General features: G+C 39.9%; 1 protein-coding gene across 1 annotated transcript in view; it reads left to right on the top strand.

Moving 5' to 3' along the window:
- OSBPL8 (oxysterol binding protein like 8) overlaps nt 1-15,734 on the top strand; it is a 189,228-nt gene that overhangs the window by 65,014 nt on the left and 108,480 nt on the right. The window contains exon 2 of the mRNA XM_026648813.2: nt 1,007-1,115. Coding sequence (XP_026504598.1) covers nt 1,074-1,115 — 42 coding nt within the window. The 5' untranslated portion in view covers nt 1,007-1,073. The remainder of the gene's footprint in view (nt 1-1,006; nt 1,116-15,734) is intronic.

Below are 15,734 nucleotides of genomic sequence, written 5' to 3'. Positions count from 1 at the left end.
AGGCCGGGAAAGGGGTGCCCGGGCCGTGCCTGGGGCCGGGTTGCACTGCGCCTGGGGCTGGGTTGGTGGAGGGGCACCCCGGCCGCGGCAGGTCACCGGGTGGGTTCCCTGAGCGCCTGTGCAGCGCTAAATAGGCTGCTGCATGGCTCCATGGCCGTGCAGCTTACAAGGAACTTAGGTCCAGAGTAATTCATGTCTGTTTTTGAGGGTTTTATACTGTGGTGTGAACAAGCCTGGTATCATAGCACCCTTTCCTTGTTCCATACAAAAGATTGCATCATATATAGAGAATAAGGCAGTGGTCCTGAGGAAGGGGGTGGAATGATCCTGTGTGTCTTTTGACTGGAACCTAAAAAACATGGATCCAGTCCCCAGCTCGTCCAGAAATGGCACCATAAGTGGCAAAGTCACTTAGTCTCTGTGCCTCGGGTCTGTTTAGGCTACTGCTTAAACTGTAGTGGAGATCTTAAAAATTCATAAAAATTTCTGACTAAATTGAGTGCTACAGAAAAGCTTGTAAAAGAAAACCATTCCTTGTTCACTGTAGGGATTGGATGTTGTTCAGTAATTGAGGCCTGGAGCTACACATTGAACTAAGAGGATGTAAAAAGATACAGAAGAATCTGGTTTTTGCTTACTGACTTTTGTTTATTCACTGGCCTTTGTCAGCTCTATGCCTTGAACGAGTGTGATCCTGTGGGGAAAATGACATGTTATATTTTAAGACTATCACAATGCATGTGCAAGATAGGCCAAGCTTAATGTGATCATTTCTTGAGTTTTGGGCGCTTTACTTTGCAACCTTAATTTTCCTTTAATGTAGGCCCTTTGTACAGGTAGTATGTGGAATCTTTGAGGACATATGATATAAATGGCATATGGTAGCAGTTAAGCCATTATTTTTGTTGAGCACTGCTCTAGTGTATTATTGTTAAAGAACACTAGTGATATCTGGTTGCAGTGTTAATTAATTTCAGCCACTGATGATTGATTTGTTCTCTTCCAGGATATGCAGGTTTGCAGCATGGAGGAACTCTAATTGAAAGAAATACTGAGACAAGGCCTCTTTCAACATGGAGACTGTTTTATTTGAAGGGGAACCCGACAGAACTTCGGTGAGTAACATCAATGTGATTGAATGTATTCAAATTAAATAAACGTGGAGGTTTTTTTAGGATCATTGATCTTGAGTTTGTATCTTAAATTGTGGGTACTTTTTGGTCAGTGCGTGTTAAAAGTAAATTTTATATCCTATCAGCAGGGGTAAAATGTACCAACACTTGTTAAGCAGGGCCTGCCTGGTAACCTTGTAGTAGTACTTTTCACTACCATGGAAGAAATGTTTGATTCCTGGACTTGGTACTCACTATTGGGGGGGTAAGGTAGTAGAGGGCATTCCTGTCAGTCTTGCTGATCAGCGTATGAGCAGGGCAGACTAGCTTTCTTTTTCCAGTCAGTGATTGGTAACTGAAGTGCTGCTTCATGAGATAAGGGGTAGGAGGAATGGTAGGGATTCCGAGGACTTTTTCAAGGACAATGAGTACTTTCCATCGAGGATTCTAAGCTCTCTGGGGCAGGGACCATGTCAACTTCCATACTGCACCTAGGACTGTGGGGCCCTAATCCCGATGGAGGTCTATAGGTGCTACCGTATTTAAACAACTATGTTAACATACTAAGTAAAATAGTGAAGATGATGAACTGCTGAAGCCTTTATATATGAGCAGGCTTGGAAGAACTAGATTTTTATTGGTAAATGTTGAACATTGATTTCACCATACAAACACTAACAGACAAAAAAATCTTTCCATCGCTTCTGATGATAAATTTACAGATAGGCAAAGTAAGAAAAATGCTGTTTGATGACTCATTAGAATTTGATTTACAGATATTTACTTTGTATATTTTGACATGTGATGTTGACAATTTGAATATTTAAAAGTTATAAAACTTTTAATTTTTTGAATGTCAACATCTACTATCATTAAATAATCATCTTACACCTCCCACGACTGAAAATTGAAATAGATAAAAATCAGAAAAATGCTGAAACCATAATTTTGCGCTACTGTGAAAATTTAAATCAATAAAAATAACTTAAAATATTATCGTTTAAGATTACAGAAAAAAAAATCATCTAAGCTTATATGTGAAGTTTTCATGACACAAGATGCACTAATGTTTTTTGTGGGGTAGTTTATTATATCTAGGGGGAAGATATAGCTTTTGATCTTCTTCCCTCCGCATAAACAATTCTTTAAAAGATTGTCATTTACTTGGTAAAGACTCCAATACTCAATGAATTTCCATAAGGGCCTGTTACATACAGAATGGTCCAGTGGGATGTGACTTTTTTCTCCTGAAGTCATTTTTTGAGCTAATCACCTCCCTTCAAAAACAAAGTAAAACTCATTTAGAATTTTTCCTTTCTTTAGTGAGAATAAAGGAATGCTTAAATTAATTCAAGAATTTTTTTTTTTTTACTTGATAAAACTTTTTGGTAACCCATAAAAGCAAAAAGAAAATCTTACAGCAGTATTTGGGCCATAAAAATAAGTAATCAAAAGCAGCTGTTTTTCCAGGACATAATCAATAATATGGAAAATGTGTTTCTATCTGGAGATGAGTATAAAGTGAGCTACTTTACAGCCTGCAACAATGTTGGATCTCTCTTTGCTCATTCAGAATTACAACGAGGAGGTTGGTGGCACCTTAAAGACTAACAGATATATTTGGGCATAAGCTTTGTGGATAAAAAACCCACTTCTTCAAATGCATGTGGATACAGACTAACACGGCTACCCCTCTGATACTTGACATAATTCAGAATTGAACTTCTCCCTGGGAGAGGGTACTCTCCTTTCCAAGGCCTTTGTTCACACCTTGTACGTCAAATGTCAACCACAATGTAGGGCCCGTTTGAAGAAACTCCCTGCTCCTCCTCCTCCTGTGGTCATGGTACCTTATTTGCAATGATGAGAATCCTGCACCTTTCCTCTATTATGAACATTTAGCAAATATAGAGATAAAGGTAAACTGGGAGGAATGCAGACAACTTTAAGTGTGTGGTGTTGGACCTCCTTGACATGCTTTAAAAATGAGATCTATAGAGTAGGTTTTTCTAAGTTCGTTAAGGCTACAGATACACTATCCTGCGGTTTGGACTGTGGGGGTGTGAAGAGCAGTGCACGCCAAAGTGTTGTGCTGTAATTCCCCCAGGCGGATCCTGTGGGCACGAACTAAAAGTTTCCTGGTTTGTGTTAACGTAGTCCTGTTTGAATAGGACAACGTTAATCTGAACTAGGAACTTTTTAGTTCATGCTCACTCGGATCACATGGGAGAATTACAGTGCAGCACTTCGGTGCGCACTGCTATTCACACTTCCAATGTCTGAACTGCAGGGCAGAGTAGGCAAGCCATAAATCTAAAATGTTGTGAATTCTCCTCAGAACTGATGTTAATGTTAAGTACATTTTTCCACTGTTCAGCATTGCTTGCCAGATTAATACTTACAGTAGTAATTAAGTTTGACAAATGTGTACCTTGATTATAGGCAGAATGTGAAGTATCATTTAATGTTTCTATTTTATACCACAGCTATTGTGTTAGAAGTGTTTTTCAAACTGTAAGCACAATTAAAAGTTTCTCTTTTGGGGCCAAAACCTTATCTAAGTACAGTATCTAATTTTCTTAGACTACTACACATTTTAGTTTAACTTTGCTTAAAGTATTTGAAAATCAATACAGAAATATTACTACTGTATTTAGGATCAATACAATATTTCAGTTTCTTCTTTGTTTTGAAAATCCTTTGTGCACAAATACCCAGCGTCTTACAGGTTTTGTATTTTTGGGTATGAATAGGGTTGCCAACCCTCCCAGATTGGCCGTGAGTCTCCTGGAATTGGGCTCAATCTCCAGGAGGCTATTGAAGCCAATCCGGGATATTGTAGGCCACTAAAAGTCTGGCGGCGCAGTGGGGCTAAGGCAGGCTCCCTGCCTGCCCTGGCGCTCCACACGATTCCCAGAAGCGATTAGCATATCTAGTTAGGCAGAGGGGCGTCCAGGGGATCTCTGCATGCTGCCCCTTCCCCGACTGCCAACTCTGCAGCTCCCCTTGGCTGGGAACAGCGGCCAATGGGAGCTGCGGGAGCAGTGCCTGCAGGCAGGGGAAGCACACGGAGCCGACTGGCTGCCCCTGAGCCTAGGAGCCGGACATGCTCGCCACTTCCCAGGAGCTGCCCAAGGTAAGTGCCGCCCGGCCAGAGCCCGCACCTTGCACGCCCTCCTGCATACACCCCAACCCTCTGCCCCAGCCCTGAGCCACCTTCCACACCCAAGCCCTTCCAGAGCCCGCACCCCAACTCCCTACCTCAGGCTCAGCCTGGACCCCCTCCCACACTTCTTCAGCACTCCAACCTCCTGCCCTAGCCCAGTGAAAGTGAGTGAGGTTGGGGGAGAGCGAATGATAGAGGGAGGAGGAGATGGAGTGAGTGGGGGTAGGGCAATGGTGTTTGGGTTTGTGTGATTTGATTAGACAGTATGAATAATATGGCAAGCAAGTTTGGATAGCCTAAACTTGAATTTATCCCCTAGAGCCCCAAAAGAGAGGAAACTTGCTGAAGTATGCAGGATAGCTGTGTAATATTGAAGGGTTTGAGTAGTGGGAGCCAGAAGTAATAAGGGCTTTTAAAAAAAATTCCTTCACTTAATCTTATGTGCTGTGACCTGGTTGCTTTTGTTCTAGTACTGGGGAAAATAAATTATGACTTAAATTTTCTGTTGCCTGAGTTCCATAGTACTGTATTTCCCTTCTTCAGATGGGAGAGAATTCTGCCTCTGTACAGAAGCCCTGGACTGCCATGGTGCTCTAAATTATAAGAGCTGATACAAGCTGAACTGCTGAGCTTTTCATAGTCTTTTGTAGATTCCTGTGACTTTCATATTTCTTGAAATCTGTGGGTTACTCACAGGATCCAGGCTCAGGCTGGCCTTCAGCTGATGCATGTATTGACTAGGATTCTGTTCATTCATATTGGGATGTATTCTAGAGCAGAAGTTCTCAAATTGGGGTCCATAGGCCACTTACTGGCAGTCAGCAGAGATCTGGCTGGTTTACATTGTGTTGGCTATTCTTATTTAAGCTGAGAAAAGAACAGGTGGCAGGGGGCTAAAATCATATAAGAACATAAGCATGCAGTGTGATTCCTTTTCTTCAAAAGACAAACCATTATTGGGGTAAAGATGACCAAAAAATACTGCCTAATACTATTTTCCTGCCTAAGCAATAGCTGTAGTTACCACAGGGGGAAGTGATCAGTGTCATCACAAATGTGAGTGGGAAAGTAGCTCATGACTCAATTTCTTTTAATATTTAGTGTATACTGTGAGAGTTTGAACTCTCCAGCTCTACAGTTCATGCCGTCTGCTGGTGAGGGAGGAGATCTTGGAGTAGGACTGGTGGCAGGATCGCACTCATGCTACAGCTCTGCTGTTGGTCTGTAGCAGAAGACCTCTCATGTCATCCACCTAGACTCAATTGCTGGGTTGGTAGAGAGCAAACAATAGGCTGTATGCTTTTTTGGCGTTTAGAGTGTGGCTTTCTTGTCCAATTAAAGTCAGTTTGTTCTGTGCATGAGTTTGGAAAATGGGGCAGCTCATAAGAGCTAGTAATTTAGTTAGAAAAAAGCACCTATACTAATTCTTCTAGCTGTTCTGGTGATGCAGTTCTCAAACTCTCAACTTTAATTCTTGCTTCAGATCAGAATAGTTTGGTTGTAGCTTGCATATTTGGGTGGTGGTATTGAAATGGGTGATCAAGAGGGCACAATAATATCAGTTTTTCACATGCAAATCTTGTTTCAATTTTGGAACCCTTGGGAACACTTTTTCCTTTTGTTTATCCCAAGCTTGTTCATGGAACTGCAGAGAAATATCTTTAACTTCTCTTCCCATAAAGTAACTTGGTGCCTCTGGAGTAGAGTTGGGGGGTTTGGGAACTGTTGTCCAAAAACCTGAACTGTGATTTTGCATGACTCATGAGATGTGATAACTCCTGTGTGTGGATTGGCTGAGCTTGGTTTTAGAAATGAATTTTAAAAGTAGGAAATGTTAATATAAAGGGTTTTTTGTTTTTGTTTTTTTAAGCAAGTCTCAAAAGACATGAGATACGCTGAGACTCTGCTGTTGTGCAACCTACATAGTTAGTTTGTTTTAAACATCCTAATCTTCTGTTCTCGATGATGTGTTTTTATTCCGCACCTTCTTCTTCCTCTTTGTGGGTGATTTAAATGGATACTAATTTGAGCATTCTTTAGCTATATTTTGAGTGTTTAGATGAAGATTAGGTGGTGGTGGTGTGCCTTCAGAAGTTGGAGCAGATTGAGGCCCTATTGTGCTAAGCGCTTCACATACCTCTAATAAGACAGTACCTGCCCTGAAGAGCATACAAACTAAATAGACACAGGGTGGGGACAAAGGAAGTATTATTCACATTTTACATATAGAAGAACTGAGGCACAGATGACTTGTTCAGGGTCATCCTTCCTCTTTCTTTCTCTCCTTGTAGTTTTTTCTTGTAGAGCCATAGGTTCATTATTGCAACTATGCAACAACTGCAGCATAATATAATGTTCTCCAGGTCACATGCAGATATTGTGTGCTATGTGTAAACTGACCTCTCAGAGTAGGGTTATTGTGTTATAATTTGAAATACACTGACCAAGATTTACCACAGGGGTGCTATAATTTACTCAGCATGTGAGAGATTGTGGGGTGGGGGGACGGGGAATTACACTGCGGTAAAAGATTGTGGGACGATAGACAAGATAATAAAAGTGATCGTCCAACAAAAATAACAGGGATTTTATTTACACTGGAACAAACAGAACTGGACTCTACCTACCTACAATGTCTAATATATGAAGTGTATAATTAAAAACCTAATTCAAATACACACACACACACGTTCAAATGTGCGCGCATACTAACTTACTACTAAGTCTACTTAACTACATATAACCCTCTAAATAAAAAAAAAATCTATCTCTGTGTGCACAGGCTATTATCTTATAGGTTGTTGTTGTTGTTTTTAGTTCAAGGTTCCCCTTTCCCCAAATATCTCACTGGGGTGCTGTCTAACACCGAAGTCCGTCTCTGAGTCTCAAGCACCTCTCGTGACTTCCTGAAGAGATGGTCTTGACTCCAGTGATGCTTGCTTGCTGGGGTGCACGTTAGACCAGACCCACTGGATCTGAAGGACCTTTGGTTCTCCTGTTCTGGGTATCTGGGACAACATGAATCTATGATAGGAGATTACTATATCCAATGATCAGGAATATAAAGGAATGGATGCTCAAGAACACGTGATTAAACACGGACTGACGTGACCAGCCAGCTTTAAACTGACGGGATCCTCTCCTGCACATCTGTCTGTCCTGCCCAATCTCAGCCTCTCCACTTATTCTGTTTCTCTCAGTCCCAGTTTCTCTATGCCATTCTGGCTGCCCTCTCCCCTCACCCTGTTTCTCTCAGGTTACTCACAGACAGTTTCTCTTAAACTAAACTAAGGGGGGAGGGATAGCTCAGTGGTTTGAGCATTGGCCTGCTCAACCCAGGGTTGTGAGTTCAATCCTTGAGGGGGTCACTTAGGGATCTGGGGCAAAAACAGTACTTGGTCCTGCTAGTGAAGGCAGGGGGCTGGACTCAATGACCTTTCAAGATCCCTTCCAGTTCTAGGAGATAGGATATCTCCATTAAAAAAAACCAACCAAACAAAAAAAAAAACCTCTCCCTCAGGTTCTCCCCGCCTGCCTCTGTCCCTCAAATGTTCCCCCTTCTTCTCCTACATCACTTCCCCTCCCCCTGAGGGGAGATGTCACCTCCTCCCACTTTCGCAGAGGGAGCGCCACCTCTTCCCCACAGAACAATGACAGTGCATTCACCCTATATCATATGTCCCCATACAACGTTGAGTCTCTTAGTCTTATTTACATATGCTTTAATTGTAAGACACATAACTTCGAATATTTCTAAGATGACATCAGATGTAATCTGCCATCCGTAGCTGCTTTTCTGTTGGGCGTTTATGCTGCCAGTGTCAAACTGTATAAGGTCTACGGTGCAATGCATCTTGGAGTGCACAGACTTGGAATTTCATGCAATTTATTAATTCAAAAATCAAATATCAAAATATCCTGGTTTAAACTAGTCTCTTTTTCCTAAACTTCCCACTGTTTCAGCTTCCCTGGCGCTAGCAGTAGTGGGAGTACCAATGTAGATAAGAGACTGGTAGCCAGTTGTCTTTATCATCATCTTGTGTAGACCTGCTATGATCATAATTGGCCTGCATGGTGGTAAAAGTGCTTGCGTCACTGGCCATCATACTGCTGGTGGAGCTGAAGTGGGACTAAGAATAGTAGGAATTATTTTGGAGGAAAAGGCTACTGTTGACACAGAATGTTTTGAATGTGCAATCAGTAGAGGGAATCTAAAACACATGTGCTATGTACTGGTTGCTGAGAAAGTAATGGACTAAATTCAAATGTATAAATGCTAGTTTAAACTCTGATCTAGGCATAAATTCTACTTGATAAAATCAATCCCAGTTTTGTTTTTGATTTTTCCCTCCTAAGGCTGAGCTGGTTATCCTACTCTGTCCCAGTGTTTCATTTGGTTTTGAGTAAGAACAAGGTGGCGGGGGGAGGGAGGAGAGAGAGCTCAGTGGTTTGAGCATTGGCCTGCTAAACTCAGAGTTGTGAGTTCCATCCTTGAGGGGGCCATTTAGGGATCTGGGGCAAAAATCTGTCTGGGGATTGGTCCTGCTTTGATCAGGGGGTTGGACTAGATGACCTCCTGAGGTCCCTTCCAACCCTGATATTCTATGATCTTTGTTTAGGTATCTTTGTCTAGAGTCCCTGTAACAATCTGCAAGGCTCTTCTGCTTAAGACAATTTAATCTTTGACCATTATGATCTTTTATTCATCTTTGCCTTTTTGAGGTATACATTTTTCCTTTTGACAGGGTAGCTGCATCTCTGAACAACTCTATTTCTGCATTGTTCAAACATAAATATAATTCTGGCCCCAAAATGTAGTTTAAATGATAATGAAAAGAAAACTTACTGATGGTGTGGGAATGGGAAGAAAGAAGAAAGTGTAATTTCCATGGAAGCAGATGTTTTGCTGCTTATCTTTATTCTAAAAAATAACTATCTATTTTTAGGAACAGCAATGGGAGCAGATAATTCCAGATCAGAGAAAGTGACGAAAGGCTAACTGAAAAGTGAGATCTGAGGAGGAATTGGGAGTAGAGCGAGACTTCTTGGCATACAGGGAGAGGATGTTTGGGCATGGGGTGGTACAAGAAAAGACATATTATTGCAAGTATGAAGGAGATAAAGTAAAAGTGGTTGGCCTAGAGGCCTTAGAGATGGAAAATAAGAGGTGATAACTTGCCAGGCAGGTGGGGGCAGAACTTAAAGCCTTCAAGTTGAAGAGAGTTTGAGGTTTCATGTGGAAAGAAGTCAGTGATAAGATTTAAGGGAAAGGTGGCACAGTTGAAAGTGGTGTGAGACAGATGATTTTAGATTTGATATTTTGGGAGAAATGAAAAGGGTGGTGAGGCATGTACACAAGTCCAGTCTTGTGTGCACCCTTGAATGTAGTGGATACTTTGAATTGTGTAAAGATTGAATGTAAGAGGCTTGGGACAGTAATGTGCATCTTACTGTAGATGAGTTATTTGTTTAAAAACTTCTAAGAGGGTAAAGGGGAAGCAAGGCATATTTTTGATGTTCATGGCACTTTCTTTTAAATATTGACAGAGACCTGTTATTCATCATCTAGCACACAAATGTATAACTTGCACACTAGGTAAAAGGTTTTTAAAATAAAACAAGAATGTTTTAGTTCTGACTAGAAAACGGTTCATCTGTTAATTATTGTATTGTATATTTTTGTTGCTCTAAAGCAGAAAGCTATCTTAATATTGCCTCTGTAGAACTGTGAACCAGTAATGTAGCTTAGGTTCTTCTTTGTTGTCTAACAACTTCTTGGGTTGAATTTTCATATGTAGCTCTTATGGAAGCAATGCAGTATGGTAAAGTATCTCTAATCTTACCTCTCCCTCCCTCTCCCACTGTGCCCTTCTACATGAAATTGTTAGTATATTAGTCAAATTAAACAGTTCTACAAACTTTGTGATTATATTTGTCAAACTTAAAGAACTTCAGAAAACCTTGTAACTGTTCTTCTTGGGCTATTGATGGGCTATACAGAGAATCTGAAAGTCTGGACAAACTATCATGGGAGTGTGCAACCTAAATTATATCAAAATGTAATCTTATTGCTGACTGGAAGAGCTGTTTAGGACAGAAACATTTTGTTTTATGTACATAAAGCTATTCTATGAAAAGAACAAAACTTTATCTGAAGCAAAGCTGTGTGCTGCATTTGCAACTGTGTTGTGTATGAAATGTAAGCTTTCTTTACCAATCTTCAATTTGTACAATAGGTGAAACTTACTGTTGTTTCACTTTCACGTCAGGGACGGTACTTGGTACTGCTGTGAAGGCAGGGGACTGGATTCAATGACCTTTCAAGGTCCCTTCCAGTTCTATGAGATAGGTATATCTCCAGATAACTTTGTCATTTTAAAGGGTAGAATATTGAACTGTGGGTTCTTCGTTATTTGTATTCAAGTTGTATAATCAGCTATTTGGACAGTTATTGGTCTACCATGAAAAAACAGTAACTTTTCCATAAAGATTACAGTTATGTTACTGTTTTAAAGCTATATTTTGCTCCCTTGCTAAAATCTATTAAGTCAGCTAAGTTTGAAAATTGGTAAAAACAAGTCTTGAGCTTCTTACAAAATCTACCAAATTTAGGTCTTTCAAACGGGGGTTTCTGGCAGAGGTCACCACACAAAATAGATATTTTCAAAGTTGCAAAAGCTTTCTAACACTCTATATTTATTAAGGGGTGGAAAAGGTGGTGGTGGGGGAGGGACATGAAACTTAGTTTACCAAACTCGCCTAAGCAAGATTTTTATCTATGATACCAAAATTTAGTTGCATGAAATGTGAAGTATTAAGTCTTGCAGCTCCAAAAAGAGGAAAATGCTAAAGATAGCCAGGTTCCTGTGAATTCATCAGGGTACCACAGAAATCCTAATTTTTCATTTATAAAATCTGAGGTGAGCACCCTGCCTTCTCCCCTGCAGAGAAAGCTCAAAATATAACAGGATTCTAGGGAGGGTTGTTACTGGGGAAAGGGCTCACAAGTGAGGCTGCTTGACAGGCTATGTTAGTGGCTGAGACACAGCAGCCAGTGATCGGAGAAGTGGTGGCGATCAGGAGGAGATTGCAGTTATGGGGAAGAGGAGCTGTGGGCCAGAAGGGCAGGAGTTGCTGCCAAACAGCTGCAGCTCGGATGACTGTTGCTTTCTGGATTTGCAGACGGGATGGGGGGTGAGCAGGAGTACTTTGGAGGAAAGTGGGTTTTTCCTAGAATATATAGAGGGACTGCCATGGGTAGACAAGTCTGTAGGAAGTTAGAGAGCCCCTAGCTTTTTTGCTCCCTAATCCTATGTCACTACTTTAAACTAAAGAAATTCACCAGGCAGACTTTAAGGTGGAGTTATGATTGTGACCACACAAAGCTACAAAGTCATTGTGCTCTTCCTGAATGTGGGAGTTTAAATGTCTAAATTCTAATACTAGAAAACCAGGAAATTTAGAGATAAGGGCACCCTGTCCTCCAATATCTTTTACAAGGATGTTAGGCACAACTTTAAAAACAAGTTTTCAGTGTGTACTTGTTCTGTTACTATTAGAAATTCATGGTCCGCTTTGCTGATACAAATAAAAGGGCTGACCCCAAGATTCCCTGGAAAAGAGCCCCTTGCAGGAGATGCAGAGCCCGTTCTTGCCTTCCACAGGAGACCCTGGCACCAGGAATGGGACAGAGTGGCTAGAGCGTCAGCACTGAGATAAATTCCATTGTCACTCTTCAAGGCTTATCAGTCCAGCGTTTTTTGTGACTACTAAAGGTCAAATAATAGAAATGTTTTATAAACACTGATCTACATATGCTATTTAAATTGTTCTGAGAAACTAGTAAATGCAGTTTGGGATGATCACTTAGGTTCAGTTCAGCTTTGGTGGTAAGATTTTGAGATATATATGCACAGAAGGCTACAATTACAATACCATGAAATTTCAGAATTAAATATCTGAAATCATGAAATTTACAATTTTTAAAATCCCATGACTCTGAAATTGACCAAAATGGACTGTGAATTTGGTAGGGCTCTATTAATAAACAGTAGTTTGCAAAAATAGCCTTAATTATTGACCTCTGACAGTGAGATGATCCTTTTTAAGATAAATCCTTTAACAATGTGGTTGTGGGGTAAAATTTTCAAAAGCAGCTAAATCCTACTGGAAATCCAAGGGGACTTAATCACCTGAGTGACTCAGGTGCTTTTGAAAATTTTACCCTTGGTCTTTATCTTTCTGTTATATACAGGCAACATAATTGTTTTTTTCTTAGTGGACTATGGATATTAAGTTTACATAGTTATGCATGCTTAAACATAGCAGTTTAGGTGAACAAACAGCAACTTAACGATGAGCTTAAAAAAAGGGTCTTGTTTATAACAAGTGTATATATTAAACTTATTTTAACGTTTTTTCTAAAGACTATTGCTCACTTATCTTAGAAAATTAATTATTTATTGGAAAATATTGAATACTCCCTCTAGATTCTGGAAAGGAAAATGCATGTTTCACACAGTTTTATGGCATGTTTATGAAGTATTTGAGTATTAGAGAATTTTGCTGGCTAAAAGTGAGCCCATGACTGTTTCTTGATATGAAACTTTCTGTGGTTTGATTTGTGGCAACACAGGACTCAGTCCTTCCTCCTTGCTCTGACAGATGACTGCCAGTTGCTAGGGGTTCTTCTTTTGCTTCGCCAGTTTGGATTCCTGCCTCAGTCAGAGCAACATACAGGACAGAGGCTGTCTGATGCACCCGTGCATGTTAATACTCCATGACCTAGCTGGCAACTGGGTACTCTTGAACTTGTATCTCCAGCAGGGTGCCTCAGATATTGCTATACCTATGAAAGGGGTGCCTGTTTCCATCCTTATATGATGTAGCCATTCTATTTTCCCCATGGGATGTAGGGCAATTTTTTTTGGCTACTTTGTCCAGAAACCTAGTTAATATTTCCTGCAAAAGAATTTCATCAAAGACATAATCTCTGGATCCCTAAGGGCTCAAGCTTTCCCCTCTCTCCTGGTGTGTCTGTTCCTGAATGTGGTGATCTTTTTCAGCTTTTCAAGTTGGAGAATTAGATTCTATATATACAAATTGAAATCCTCCTCCTCTGATTTATGTGGAGGGGTGGGACTGAAAATACATATGGGCAATCAAGTTTTCTGAAGTGGTTTTTAATATCTTAAAATTTATCATTGTACACCTTATTCATATGCAAACTTGCACTAGTTTGACTAATTAAACACACATTTTTAAACCAATTTAGGTAAATCTTCGCAAGTTTACATATAAATAAGGTGTACAATGATGGTTTTTAATATCTTAAAAAAACATTTTAACTAAAGTTTAATAAAGCCATTTCCCAACAGTTATAGTAGAGACTCTGTTGGTTTAGTTTGTTTTTCGCCTACAGAAAACTTCAACTTTTCATTTGAAAAAAAAAAAAAAAAAAAAAAAAAACCCACAACCCTCTAAACAAATCAGTTTTTAGCCCAAAACTCTAAACATACATAGTAAGAAGAGATTTTCTGTGGATCATGTTTAGTTGAAACCCCAGTTTTCTGGCTGAATAAGTTTTTGACTGAAAATTTCAAGCAGCCTTAATATCAACACACAAACTTGTACTAATTTAAATAACTTGTTTTAACTGATACATATTTGTATGAGGACAAGTCTTTAATAGGTGAATTCATATGCAGACATGAAATATTTTTAAAACAAATGTTTGGTACTCAGACATTTGTGTTACCGGCTAGTATTTGAATTCAGGATCACTTACCCCTTTTCTTTCAATTTTTAAAATGTCATTCTTAAGGTTACATGTGTATTCTGTCAATGATTTGTGATCCTTTAAAAGTATATATTTTTAAATTTAGTTCATAATACATATTAAATAGTTCAGTTCTTTTTCCATCAAGAGCTTGTATGTTTCTGCTATATATCCTGATCACAAATGCATCAAACCAGAAAGTAATTTTGCACAACAAAACAGGTAGTAGGTCTAATTTTAGGTTTACCCCTCTTTAAAATGAGTTTAAACTTGAAGGAACGCCTGTATAAAGACTTTCTTGTCTGTAATCAGAGTTATGGTTGCTGTTTCTAGTGACAGCTTTTCTGCTTTTTGCTCCTTTTAAACTTGCATAGCCAAAACAGGGGTAGGAGAAGATGGGTTCTGTTTTATCTTGTTGAGCACTTCTGTTGATACACCTGTGCAAATTCAGTGAAGATAGTGGGACATGCACAGGTGTTATAGGGGCCTAATTTGACCATTAAAAGCTTTTTCACTGGTGACCATGCGAGAGAGAACCAAGCTTGACTCTGAGTGTAGGTTGTTTGCAGAGATGGCAGTTTAAAAAATAATAAAAAAAAATAAAATAAAATTAGCATGTTTAATATAGAAATCATGGAGAGAAAATAACATAGAATCCCTGGTGCTATTTTATTCACTTTTCCGAGTAAACACTATCAATATAGGTAAAAGTCTATCCTGACATTTTATCCCTTTAGGAGACTTATTACTGCATATAACATATTTCAGTATGGACTCCAGATGATACCTGAAGGATTCTGTGAAGTAAACAGAGGGCTCTTGTATCCAGAATAGATCCTGGAAAGAGGTTATCTTCAGTTAAGACTCTAGATTACAAACATATACTTTTGTGTTGTTAGGTATAGATGCACTGTATAATATCTATAGTTCAGGCTGGTGCTTGGGCAGTATGGAATCCAATCTCAGTATAAACACTGTGCTTATTGGTGAAGATCAGGAACAGAGTTAGACTTGTGTTTCATCCTATAGCATAGAAGCTCTTTGTATCAGTCCAAGGGTTAACCATACAGTGCTAAAATATTTATATAAAAGGCCTTAGTCATCTCCGGTGACAAGCTCTCCTGCTCTATGCTGTCTGATTCTGATGTTGTTACTTGGTTAAGACAGTACTTGAGAGGTAGTTAGTGGTGTAAAGACTGCTGCTGTGCTTTTTCACTGTATATTTCACCACTATGACAGTGTACAGACCATTCGCAGGGGTTCTTGTAACAAATTTTTTGGTGGCCTCAGAGTGTTTGGCCACCAACTCTTGCTGGTGGCCGCACGGACACTTTCTCTTAAAATACTTGATTAACTTTAGGAAAAACAAATAAATAGCACATATACACATCCACATCATTGTAATTTATTCATGTAGGTTTTTTTGCAGACTCAATAATAAAAATATTACTGTGAGACGTGATATTTGTATGTTTGTTAATATCACTTTTCTTAGCAAGTCCCAGGAAAAATTAAGCCCTGGATGGGGGACAGGATGGGGTTGGAGGTGGAGGCAGTGGGGTCTGGGGTGATGGAGGGGTAGATTCAGGGCTAGGAAGGCGGTGGGGTCCAGGAGTGATGGGGAGAGGGGCATGGATGCGGGGCCAAGAGAAAGGAGGGTGGGTGGCGAGCCCTGCAG

The sequence above is a fragment of the Terrapene carolina genome, unplaced genomic scaffold (assembly GCF_002925995.2).
Source record: "Terrapene carolina triunguis isolate 2854851 unplaced genomic scaffold, T_m_triunguis-2.0 Scaffold68, whole genome shotgun sequence".
NCBI classification, from domain to species: domain Eukaryota; kingdom Metazoa; phylum Chordata; order Testudines; family Emydidae; genus Terrapene; species Terrapene triunguis.
This window is presented reverse-complemented; position numbering and strand designations above follow the sequence as displayed.